Source organism: Rhincodon typus, chromosome 14 (genome assembly GCF_021869965.1).
Source record: "Rhincodon typus isolate 14 chromosome 14, sRhiTyp1.1, whole genome shotgun sequence".
Classification (NCBI taxonomy): Eukaryota; Metazoa; Chordata; class Chondrichthyes; order Orectolobiformes; family Rhincodontidae; genus Rhincodon; species Rhincodon typus.
In genome coordinates, this window is record NC_063345.1 from 49,001,586 (window position 1) to 49,013,782 (window position 12,197).

General features: G+C 39.4%; 1 protein-coding gene across 1 annotated transcript in view; it reads left to right on the forward strand.

The window, feature by feature from the left end:
* LOC109926247 (kelch-like protein 4) overlaps positions 1 to 12,197 on the forward strand; it is a 149,297-nt gene that overhangs the window by 102,036 nt on the left and 35,064 nt on the right. The window contains exons 5-7 of the mRNA XM_020526150.2: positions 2,745 to 2,957; positions 4,436 to 4,622; positions 5,386 to 5,610. Coding sequence (XP_020381739.1) covers positions 2,745 to 2,957; positions 4,436 to 4,622; positions 5,386 to 5,610 — 625 coding nt within the window. The remainder of the gene's footprint in view (positions 1 to 2,744; positions 2,958 to 4,435; positions 4,623 to 5,385; positions 5,611 to 12,197) is intronic.

A 12,197-nucleotide genomic window follows, 5' to 3' on the forward strand; every position in this document is an offset into this window, starting at 1 on the left:
CCTGCTCCCCGATGCTGCTTGGCCTGCTGTGTTCATCCAGCTCTACACTTTGTTATCTCAGATTCTCTAGCATCTGCAGTTCCTACTATCTCTAAGAGTTGTGTGATGCCTTGGCAGCAATCTTTTGCACCCCAATACCTATAAAGAAAAGTTAGTTCTAGAAGACTCCAAACTCTTGCCAGTTTGTGTTTTAAAAGCTATGAATTGGGCAAGCCTCAACTGCACATGACAATTTAAACAATCCATACTTGTTATTTCTGATCTCTTTTTGTACCTGTGTGGCTTAGGTTTTCCACCTAATTGTTGGTAATGATTTAAATTGTAATTTACCAGTCTCAGTAAAGACTATCAGGCAATGACAATCTCAAACAAGAGAGCATCTAAACACCTCCCCTAGACGTTTGATGACAATGCCATTACTGAATGCCCCACCAGCAACTACTTAAGGATGCGTATAGACCAGGAAGTCAATTGGATCAGCTATATAAGTACAGTAGTTACAAAAAGCCGATGGGAATTCTGTGATAAATATCTCATGTTCTGACTCCTCAAAACCTGTCTACTGTCTATAAGGTGCAAATCAAGATTATGATAGAATACTCTCTAATTGCTTGGATGCATGAACATATAATAACACCAAAGAAGTGGAACACCATCTAGCACATACTATATCACTTGATCAAAACCTTATCACCTTAAACATTCATTCCCTCCACCTCTGGCACACAGTGACATTCATGCGAATCATCAACAAGATGTAGTGCAGCAACTCACTAAGACTTCTTTGATAGCATCTTTCACAGCTGATACTTCTACCATCTGAAAAAAAAGAGATAACAAATATCCCCAAACTTCGCTACCTCTAAATTCTCCATTCTTTCATTGTCATTAGGTCAAAATCCTGGAACTTCTTACCCAACAGCACAAGACTACAGTTGTTCAAGAGAACAGCTCACCATCACTAACTTGCCAAAGGCAATCAATGATTGGCAAGCAATGATGGCCATCAGTGACCCCTGATGAATAAAACTGCATTCCAACTATGGCCCTATCAATTTTTAGCAGAAATGCATCATTATTTCTACATTCCTGAGTTTTGTGCTCCGGTTAGTAAAATCCAAAAATGCTATTAACCATTTTACATCAAATCTAGTGAAAGTCAACTGCATCCGAAACTATTTCAATGTTGGTTGACAAATACATGGCAGAGCAATTGGTTAATGTCTAGACATTCTTAAGGATTAAGACCTGTATAAAATTCTTATTTATCAAGAGTGATCTGACATATAAATGTTTGTAATCCAATCCAATAAATTGAAGTCCTGTTCCATATATTTTACTTTGTGTATGTTTTTCTGCGCATTGGCAGATTGGCTATTTAATCAGAGAAACAAGAGCAGATGCTTCTGAGGAATGTGTAGAATATTATTTATGTTTATAATTTTTGGCTTTATGCAGAACTTCCATCATATTGAAATGTCTCAATATGCTTCTCAGCACAGTAATTATTCACTAGATAATTAGAAGCCATACCCTGTCAGCAACATTGTATAAACAGTAGGAAGATGAATAACTAGTTGATCACAGGCCAAGTGTAATGCTGGCCATTCCTTTTGTGAATCCCTGAAGCTCACACACAGGTTGATAAATGCAGTTTTGCTTTCTGAAATCTCTGTATCCAAGCCAGTGTGCTGATTTGTTCAGCGCTCTCATGGTTAACTCCTCCTGTTGGTTAGCACAGTTCAGTAGAAAGAGTACTAAAAAAAAGTGTGCCTAAGCAGACTCTCTTCCATCTGAAGGAGGTCTTTATTGCACATAAAAGCACTTTTGGCTCCTCCATAAAATTTTCTTCAGTTTTGGGGGTGGCACAGTAGCTCAGTGGTTAGCACTGCTGTCTCACAGAACCAGGGACCCAGATTTGTTTCTACCTTTGGGCGACTGTCTGCGTGGAGTTTGCACATTCTCCCCGTGTCTGCGTGGGTTTCCTCCTGGTGCTCCGGTTTCCTCCCACAGTCCAAAGATGTGCAGGTTAGGTGGATTGGCCACGCTAAATTGTCCATAGTGTTCAGGGATGTGTAGATTAGGTGGGTTACAGGGGGATGGGTCTGGGTGGGATGCTCTGAGGGTTGGTGTGGACCTGTTGAGCCAAAGGGCCTGTTTCCACACTGTAGGGATTCTATGAAATTGTTTTTCAGTTCTTGAAAATTTCTAGAACATATGTTTTTCCGATTTAACCTATCATTTAAACGTCCCATACTTGTGGAATTCCAGCTCTTCTTGACAGACAGAATTGGAGTAGGGTGTTTCCAATCCTACTATAAATTTTCTGTTGCCCTCAAAAATTCATTTCAAATGCTGAATCATTAAACTGGTGTTGACTTCACCTTAGAGCTTCCATTGTGCAGTAAATATTGCTCTGGGTTTCTCTGGGTAGTTTTAAATCACTGCTTAGTGCTATTAGCCAATATAGTCCATTGTGATTGAACTCGTCACGCGTCGCATTGTTCGCTGATATAATTTTAGGGCACATTGTGCTATAGCTCTGGACATCGATAATATCTTGGATTAACAGTAAAGAAATTGAAGCACTGTTGAGTAAAACCTATCATTATGCTCAAACAGGAAAGTTGTGGCCATTCCTGTTTTATTTTATGAGGATAAAGGGAATCTTATGACTTTATCAATATTTCATGTCAAAAACATTCGCTTGTCACCAATTTTTGTTTCATTGAATTGCTATGCAGGAGCATTTCATGGAAGTGATAAAGAACCAGGAGTTCCTTCTGCTCCCTGCCAGTGAGATTGAGAAGCTCCTTGCTAGTGATGACATTAATGTTCCCGATGAGGAGACCATATTTCAAGCTTTGATGATGTGGGTGAAACACGATTTACAGAAGAGACAGCAGGACCTTGCAATGCTCCTGTCTTACATCAGATTACCTTTACTATCTCCACAGGTAAATGAATAGAAAATTGGGTCAAAAGACTGCTCCATACAGTATTTAATATGAGTTAACTGCTGCATGAATTTAATATCAACTTTCTTTTAAAGAAATAATCTTATGTTCCGATAATAATCTCTCAACGCCAGTGCTTAATTCTTTACTTGTTTCTGATGAGACCACTAGGGCAATTATAATTTAATCTACCCCATAGGAACAGAACGGTTGGACATTTTACTTATTCACTCTGAAGTCCCTTGGAGTAATTGAATCTCAACATTAACCTTCTTGAATGGATAGCTGGTAAAGATTCTGGAACAAACCCAGCTCAGCCCAAAACGTCAGACTTCCTGCTCCTCTGATGCTGCTTGGCCTGCTGTGTCCATCCAGCTTTACACCTTGTTATCTCAGCTCTAGCCTACTTTTGAAGGGGAACCAAGTGATATTGTTCATTTTAACTTGACAGCCTGAATGATGTCAGAAGAGGCACAAACGATTTTTGTGAAATTTGTATCTTCCGGAGGAGCGGAGTTTTTATCCAGCCCCCTGCTGTCATGTTGCCCACATCCCACCCCTTTCCACTGCATATGATGCAATTGAAGCCCATTCCACCGTCCATGTGATCTTTTCCACCACTTCCAGCTGACTTCCCAACTCGAGGAGGTGGGAAATCCGCTGGCAGGATTTAAAATCACTCAGGTCTACTTCAGTAGTGAGCAAATTTCTGCCTGATACTATTAGCCTCATGCCTAAAGTACTGAGGTTAAAATCTGGTCACCACAGGTGGTCCCTGGGTTGCGAACAGGTTTTGTGCTGGAGTCTGCTCACAAGTCGATTAGTACACAAGTCGATTTGTACACAAGTCAGAACACAGTACAGGATAAATATAAAGAAACCATCTGCAAGTATATGAAATGTTTATATGTTTGATCTTTAAAATTACACCCCTGTGTGGGATTATGTCTGTAAGAATAAGCGTTTATAAGTTGGACAATCATAAACTGGGGACTTCCCTGTATACTTACCATAGTTAGATGCTGCAGTCCCAAAACTAACTTGGCCACCTCCAAAAAAGAATACTTGTAATTAGTTACACAATAATACTTGGATTCTTTGCAGGGTATTTTACATAATAGCATTACAAATACAAAATGAAAGACTTAATAAAAAGCAAAAGAACTGCAGAAGCTGTAAATCAGAAACAAAAGCATAAATTGCTGGAAAAACTCAGCAAGTCTGGCAACATCTGTGCAGAGAAATCAGAGTTAATGTTTCAGATTGAGTGACCCTTCTTCAGAGCTCAGAACCCAGTTCTGAAGAAAGGTCACTCGACCCGAAACACTAACTCTGATTTCTCCCCACAGATGTTGCCAAGCCTGCTGAGTTTTTCCAGCAATTTCTGCTTTTGTTGTTGAAAATGAAGCACTTGTTTGGAATGCAATAATGAGTCATGTGGACAAATGGTGAGCAATGAGTTCAATTTTTCTTCATAGCTTTTGGCTGACTTGGAAAACAATCCAATGTTTGCTGATGATCTGGACTGTCAAAAACTTCTTATGGAAGCTATGAGGTATCACTTGTTGCCAGAGAGACGGCCCATGATGCAAAGCCCCAGGACGAAGCCCCGAAAGTCTACAGTTGGGGCACTTTACGCTGTAGGAGGAATGGACACCACCAAGGGTAAGAAAGAACAGGTGACTGAAGTGTGTGTTACTAACAATATTAACAAACCCGTAAAGACTATTCACTTTGTTTGTTGGCAACAGCCTTTGTATTGACCTATCACCTATTTGGAGTCAGTAGAGTAGACATAGCGAAGCTGCTTCTTTCATTTGAAAATTCAGAAGAATATGAGTGAAATTAGTAAAAGCTTCACCAAAGGGTATTATAAATTTGGACAAAACACACCTCGCTGCTATTTTAAATGTTTTATGCTTTCCCTCCATCCTTATGTAATTTTTCGTGAACCTTCCTTAGTTGAGATGATAGAACTGGATTTACAGTTCTCACCAAAGTTATTCCTTACTTAATTTCAAGGAAGTCCATGATGGTGACTTGGAATATCTTGTCCTTTTCTCCCATGAACCTTTGACAGTCATTCTATGTTTCCTCAATGAACCACAGTTAGTTTTAAACCTCGTACGGGAATTTCAAGGAGGAAACACATTTTGCCACTTTGATTTGCAGAATTATGTTGTTATATGGTTCATTGTAACACACTAATCTCTACATTTTATGCCAATCTGTGACTGTACGTTTGTGGATGAATTATTACTTTAGACAATAAATAGTATAAACAAAGCATCTGAAAGTCTAGCAACTCAGTATTGTTCTTTTTAAAGATAGCGATTGATAATTCTGCTGAATTTATACCTTCTAAACTTACAATGTTGCAACCTACATAGTCAACATATCTCTGATATACCACTATACATCCCTACAGGGGCTACAACAGTAGAAAAATATGATCTCAGGACAAACAATTGGATGCAAGTAGGCACAATGAATGGAAGACGTCTACAGTTTGGCGTGGCAGTGATTGATAGCAAGCTGTATGTGGTTGGTGGGAGAGATGGATTAAAAACATCCAACACTGTAGAATGCTACAATCCAACAGCCAAGGTCTGGTCCATAATGCCGCCAATGTCTACACACAGGCATGGCCTAGGTAAGAACTGACTCCTTGTGGCTTGAAAACAAATATTGGAGTCTATCAAATATGTTATGATGCTTATAGAAATTGTCAATTTTTAAAAGATATGAATTTCCCTGCGGCCAAGAGAGAGAATCACGTTGGATGATTTCACATTTTGAGACTTTTCCCATAACAAATAAACTAAAATCAACATAACAGGCAACTAATATGTCAAACTGCAGAAAAGGTACTGTGCTTGGTATTGGTCATCTTATTCAAGGAAGGAATTGAATGCATTAGAGATAGTTCACAGAAATTTATCACTCTAATATTTGGAATGTGTAGGTTGTCTTATAAAGAAAGGTTGGTCAGGCTAGGTTTGTATCCACTGAGATTTAGAAGAGTAAAAGAGAACTTGATTAAATCTCAGCACCCTAAGCATTTCAAAGATCGGGCTTGTCCATTTGAAAAAGAGGCTAGACCCAAAACAAAACTTTTAAAGGATCCTGGGTCTTTGGAACTGTCTTCATGAAAAGATGGTGGAAGTAGAGTCCTTGGGTCATATTTTAAAAGTAATGGTCGCCCATTTAAGACAGAGATGAGGAAAACATTTTTCTCTCAAAGGGTTGAGAGTCTTTGGAATTCCCTTCCTCAAAAGGAAGTGGAGCTTTAAATATTTTGAAGGAAGAGGCAGATTTGTGTTTACTAAGAGGATGTAAGGTTATCAGCGGTATGCAGGAATGTAGGCTTGAGATTAAAATCAGAGACAGCCATCATCATCTCTGAGCATGTCCTATCCCACTGTTATGACAGGTCCAGCAGAGGTGGCGGCACAGTGGTATATAGCCAGGAGAGAGTGGCTTGGGTGTCCTCAACATTGACTAAGGACACCAGGAGGTGTCATGGCCGTCCTGGCCCAGAAATATTACAGCAATTGGGTCGAAATCCTGGAACATGCACCCTAACAACACTGTGGTTGCAGCTACATCATGTGGAGTGCAGTAATTCAAGAAAGCAGATTATCACTGCCCATCATCAGGCGCGACTGGTGTTTGACAATAAATTCTGTCTTTGTTACCAATGCCCACATTCTGTGAACAAATAGTTTTAAAAATTACACAATATCATAGGTGGAGCATTGAGTTCAGCAAACCGAAGAAAATGTTTTAAAACATTTCAGTTTGTTAAGTGAACTTATCTTGAATCCATCAGTTTGTGAGGAGTAGGGGTAAAATCACTCCTTCACAAACAAGGCACTTTGATTATTTGCATGGCTTCTTACCACACCATTTGGCAGATATTCCTACTCGGCCAATAAGCCATTATTACACTGTTATAATGGGACTTTAATCCTATTGGAAATAAAGCTGAAAATCAAATGTACAACGACCAATCGCAGAGTTGATTTCCCCCAGGCTATTTGCAGCAAAGTAACAACTTAGAGAGGCAAAACGGTTTATCATCTGCTTCAACCTTGTCTTCTGAAAGTTTCATATGCATTAACAAGATAGAAATGAAGTCGGTCTAGAGACTGAAACATATATATATATTCAGATCTATATGGCAAATCAAAAATAAATGATTTTAAATTGAGATATTTGCATATGTATTGTCTGTTATTATTGCATCCTTTATAATTCTGCTTGAAACTATTAAGCTAGAGCATTCCTTTCACAAAATATTTCTAAACTACCATCTATAATGAATTTGTTTGAAAAAAAATTACTTGGTCTCAAGTGACATTTTCATAGGTCAGGCTGTTAAATCAAGAGGATGTATGATGAATCTTTCATGGATTAATTTTTGAGTTTCTCTGATTCTAGTGTATAAAATGTCAAAACCTAAAAGAGGACAGCAAATAAGAAAATATTTGTTGTTTTCTTTATTAGTCAAGATGTTTCAGGTCTGCTCCCTCAACCTTTCTTCATATATTTGAGATGCTCTTCATATTCCAGTCAGACATTAGGGAATTGAAATTTGTCTTTAGTGGTAGTTTGGTGATGTGAGTGACCAGCCTGTCTAACTTACTGTTCCGCTGAAGTCAAGTTGGCAAAGTGCAAAACCACTCCCCAATTTATGGTTGCTCACTCTTTGCTACTTATAAGGACACCTTCACCCCAGAACTTCAGCATTCCTATTTAATTCAAGGTTATATCAGGTAAACATTAAGCCCGAGGAACAAGGTAAGACAAGTGCTGAAGGCCAACAACTTCTGCAATTGTTCTACGTAATTTACTTCCAGAAAACAGATTGCTGTCCTTGCCATAATTTTGCTTTGTGACCAATAATCTTGGTGCTTCATTTCTTTAGTAAATATTGAAATGCTCAGCTACTTCATTTTACGTTTTAGTTTGTTATCTCCTTTACTAGTTAGACAAACTGTGATTTCATGCATTACTGCTGTGACTGGGGAATATTGGGTGTTGTCTGTTAGCCTATCTTTGGAGAGAATGTTAAGCCTTCAGTAGGTTTAAACAGGAAGTAGTCTATTATGTATTAAGGAAATACATACCACTTTCCAGGAGTATGCTTAACTCTTCTGAAACCATGAACAAATTCACTCCAGTCTCTCTCTCATGTGCTCTTTTACATCATTATTATGGTAGGTGCTAAATACTGAGTATCAGACAAGCCCTAATTATACGTCTCTTGACAAGTCTTTGCCCATTTTTTAACCATTCATTTTTACCTACCACTCCATCCTCTCTCCATGCCTCTTACATTACAGATTCAGTTTCATTGTGTTCTTGTCAGGCTTAGAAGATTGGACACCTTTTTCTGAATTCCTGTTTCTTGACTCGATGGCCTTCACTGAGGTTTCTAGTTTCTGGTCTTTTATAAAATTCTGGGTCATTATCTGGTTCATCCAAATATATGTCTGATATTGGCGAATGGAAATAAGGGGCTGAATCTTTTATTTTGGCAAAGCAAGTGTTGCGTTGGGTTTCTTTGAAGGCTTTTCACCCTGAGCCTTAGCAAATTCTCTTGCTATATCTTACCAAACTTGCCCAATTAACTACCAACCCTGCCCCAATTGTGTCTCTCTCACATCTGATTCCAGTCCTAACTTACCACAAGCCATTTCTGGAACAGCTTGCCACTCAGTGGAAATCTGCCAAAAGATTAATATCCACTACCTCTTGACAGCTATGTCATGGCACAGTTGCCTCAAAACCATGCTGCCCACCACACATAACCAACATCGCTGGCACTCACTTGCACATTCAACCCAGTTCTCTCACCAGAGTGGAAGTTTCACTACCACACCACAGCATTCCCTGTCCATAGCTATATCCCATCAGAACACCCTGTCTAAATCACTGCTGCCCTGTCCCCAAAGCCCACTGTAGACCCAGAGCTTGTTTTTGTCCAGCAGGGAAACATCACATACAGGCAAGCAATTGGACAGTTCCAAAAATGAGCTTTTGTTTACAAAAATGCCAAAATGAATAGAGATAACAAAAATAGCAGCTGAAGTTCAACCTGCCAATACAAACCAAAATTCAGCATCATGATAAATGACTACTTTACAGTCCATAATTGTCTGCTGCACCCAGCTCTCAACAATTGGAAATGGATAGCAGTCAGGTTCTGTCTGACTTGTAGCACCCAATGCTGTTGAGCTCTGTCATGGACAATGAGCTTCGTCCTCCAAAATATCTTCATCCTCCTCCTTGGAAGACTGATCTCAATATCCCAGTTCCACTGCATTGAAAACATTGCCTCATTACCTACTCCAATTGCCTGTACAGAGCACAGTACATTAGGAAAATGGAACAAACTCTGTCTGGAAAATAGTGGAGGACCCTTCCAGACCGGGCCATGTAGTTAACTTGACCTTCTCTCCAAAGATGCTGCTGACTGCTGAGTTTTTATGGCAATTTCCATTTGTGTTTCTGATTGTCAGCATCTGCAGTTCTTTGTTTTTTTTTAAAAGCTTACATCCAATTTTGTAAACGTAGTATTTTTTGACAAAGGTGCCAAGTTTTAGCCCACTGAGGGCATCTTCTTGTTATGATCGCATTAAATCAAGTTTAGTCTCCACAAGCGCAAGAAGTACCTTTAGATACAGGAACTGAAATTATTCCAGAACACCACTCTAGTCATAATGCTAGGAGAGATGAAACTCATCCTGGTCATCTTTTTTCACTGAAGCTGCACTTGGTTCATTAATGTGATAGCTTTCTAGGTGTGTAATGATATATAGGTTTAATGTATCTTTACAAAATAATGCTATACTTGATCTTAAGTCTTCCTAGATCAGTAATTAATTTTGGCGTATCTTTTCTGAAGTGATTCCTAGATGATTGCTGCTTAACTTCTCCCTTTCCTTTATAAATTTAAAATCTATACAAGCATCCAATATATACTTTCTGTTGTACTAAAGTGTTGTCTGTAGCTTTCCCTTGATGCTAATTCGATTGGGCTGGTAACAATTCCCAACCCCAGGGAGCCTCAGTTTATGTGTATCCCTAATGCTTTTGAACAAAGTGGCTTGGGGAGAACTCCACTTTTTTTTCCAGAGGATAACAGTCCAGCAAAACTAGGCAGCAGTAGATTTGATACAGTCGGCAGATTTTGGCAAATACCCCTAGACTACAAGTAAAAGTTACATCAAGCCATGAGAGTGATTTTTGTCCTCTGGTTCTGGTTTCCCCTTTAAAATCCCTCCATACCCCAGAATCAACCATTATAACTTCTCTGGACTTCCCCGATGCTGATATATCTTTCCTTATGTAAAGGGAGAAAACTGTTCACAGTATTCTAGCCAGACCACAACTAGTGCCTGGTATAATTTTAGCAAAACCTGCCTACTTATATTCTCCATTTCTTTTGAAATGAAGGCCAACAATCAATTTGCCTTCTCTATTACTCACTGAACATGGATTCTAGCTTTTGTAATTCATGCATGAGAGCCACCAAATCCCTCTGCGCTGCAGCATCCTGTATTCCTTCTCCATCTAAATAATATTTAACTCTTCTATTTTTCCTGCCAAAGTGCGTAACTTCACGTTTTCAAGAGATATTTAAACACATATTTTAACATCTGCCACACTGGATTTGAATTCCATGACCCCAGAAACTTAACCTGGGAGTTCTGGGTTACTGAGAGATAGTAGGAACTGCAGATGCTGGAGAATCTGAGAGAACAAAGTGTAGAGCTGGATGAACCCAGCAGGCCAAGTAGCATCAGAGGAGCAGGAAGGCTGACGTTTCGGGCCTAGACCCTTCTTCAGAAAATCACTAGTGACTTACTAGTGACTTTACCACTATGCCACTGCTCAGATTACACATTACACTTTCTTGGGTCACATTATCCAAGAGAAAGAGTCACAGTAGGTCCCAGGAAGACATAGGCAATAAGTGAGGTCCCAGAATCAATCATGTGGGACAATGATATTCAATGCTTTTTAAAAATGGTCAATCGTATGGAGAAGTTCATTCCAAATCTTTCTGGTTTCACACAACATCTAAGAGAGCTTTCACGAAGAGGTCAGCATTAAGTTTGGAGTTGGAATCAGACATTAACAGTTTGGAAAATAAAGGAGAAGTCACTTTCTCCAAATTTATTATCTCAACACAACCTCAGATTGTCCTCAGAAATTGCTCTAAATGCATCCTTCATGGGATTAGGCACAGTGCTCATTCATATTCAGTTTGAATAGACTAGGAAACTAGTCTACTTCCCATTTAAAGTACTGACAGAAACAAAGCAATTCTATGCAACAATTGAAAATGAAGCTTTAGCAGGAATGCTAAATGATAATGTAAATAGTTTAAAGTAATTGTTGAAACTTTGTAATCAAAAGGGGGAAGAGAAACTAGGGAGGAGATGTAGTATAAAGTTAATGATGATGTAGCTGACACAAACAGACACACACCATCAACACAGTGTGGAGCTGGACGAACACAGCAGGCCAGACAGCATCAGAGGAGTGGGAAAGCCGACGGGAAAGCAGAAATTTCTGAAGAAGGATCCCGACCCGACACGTCAACTTTCCTGCTCCTCTGATGCTGCCTGGCCTGCTGTGTTCCTCCAGCTCCACACTGTATTATCTCTGACACCAGTATTGGCAGTTCTTACTATCTCTGAGTGAGTCACACACCATCAACACACCAAGATGAGAGGAATGGAAGAATTGTACTAGACAGCAATAGACAATATTGTATTTCTTAAAATGAAGTAATGATGGAAATCCGAACCAAAAACAGAAGTTCCTGGAGAAACTAAGCAGGTCTGGCAGCATTTGTGGAGACAAAGCAGAGTTAATGTTTCGAATCCAGTGACCTTTCATCTGAACTGATAGGAACAAAGGTTGGGAGGGAGGGCAGCAATTGTGACTAGATAGTCAGAGATGGAGACTAGAAAGAAAGAAAGATATTAATCAGATAAAAGGATAGATAATGCTAAGATAGGAAGAAATAAAAGTTGATAATGGGCACCATACGTGGGTGAAAATGTGTACAGGTGCTAAAAGCAGCCCATGTCATGACAGGGCTTGGAGTGTGGTATCAGGTAAAGGACATGGAAGAAGGTATTCAGGTTCTAAAATTAATGCGCTTGAAATTGAGTCCTGAACGCTGCAGGGCCCCCCAAGCAGCAATGAAATGCTGTCCTT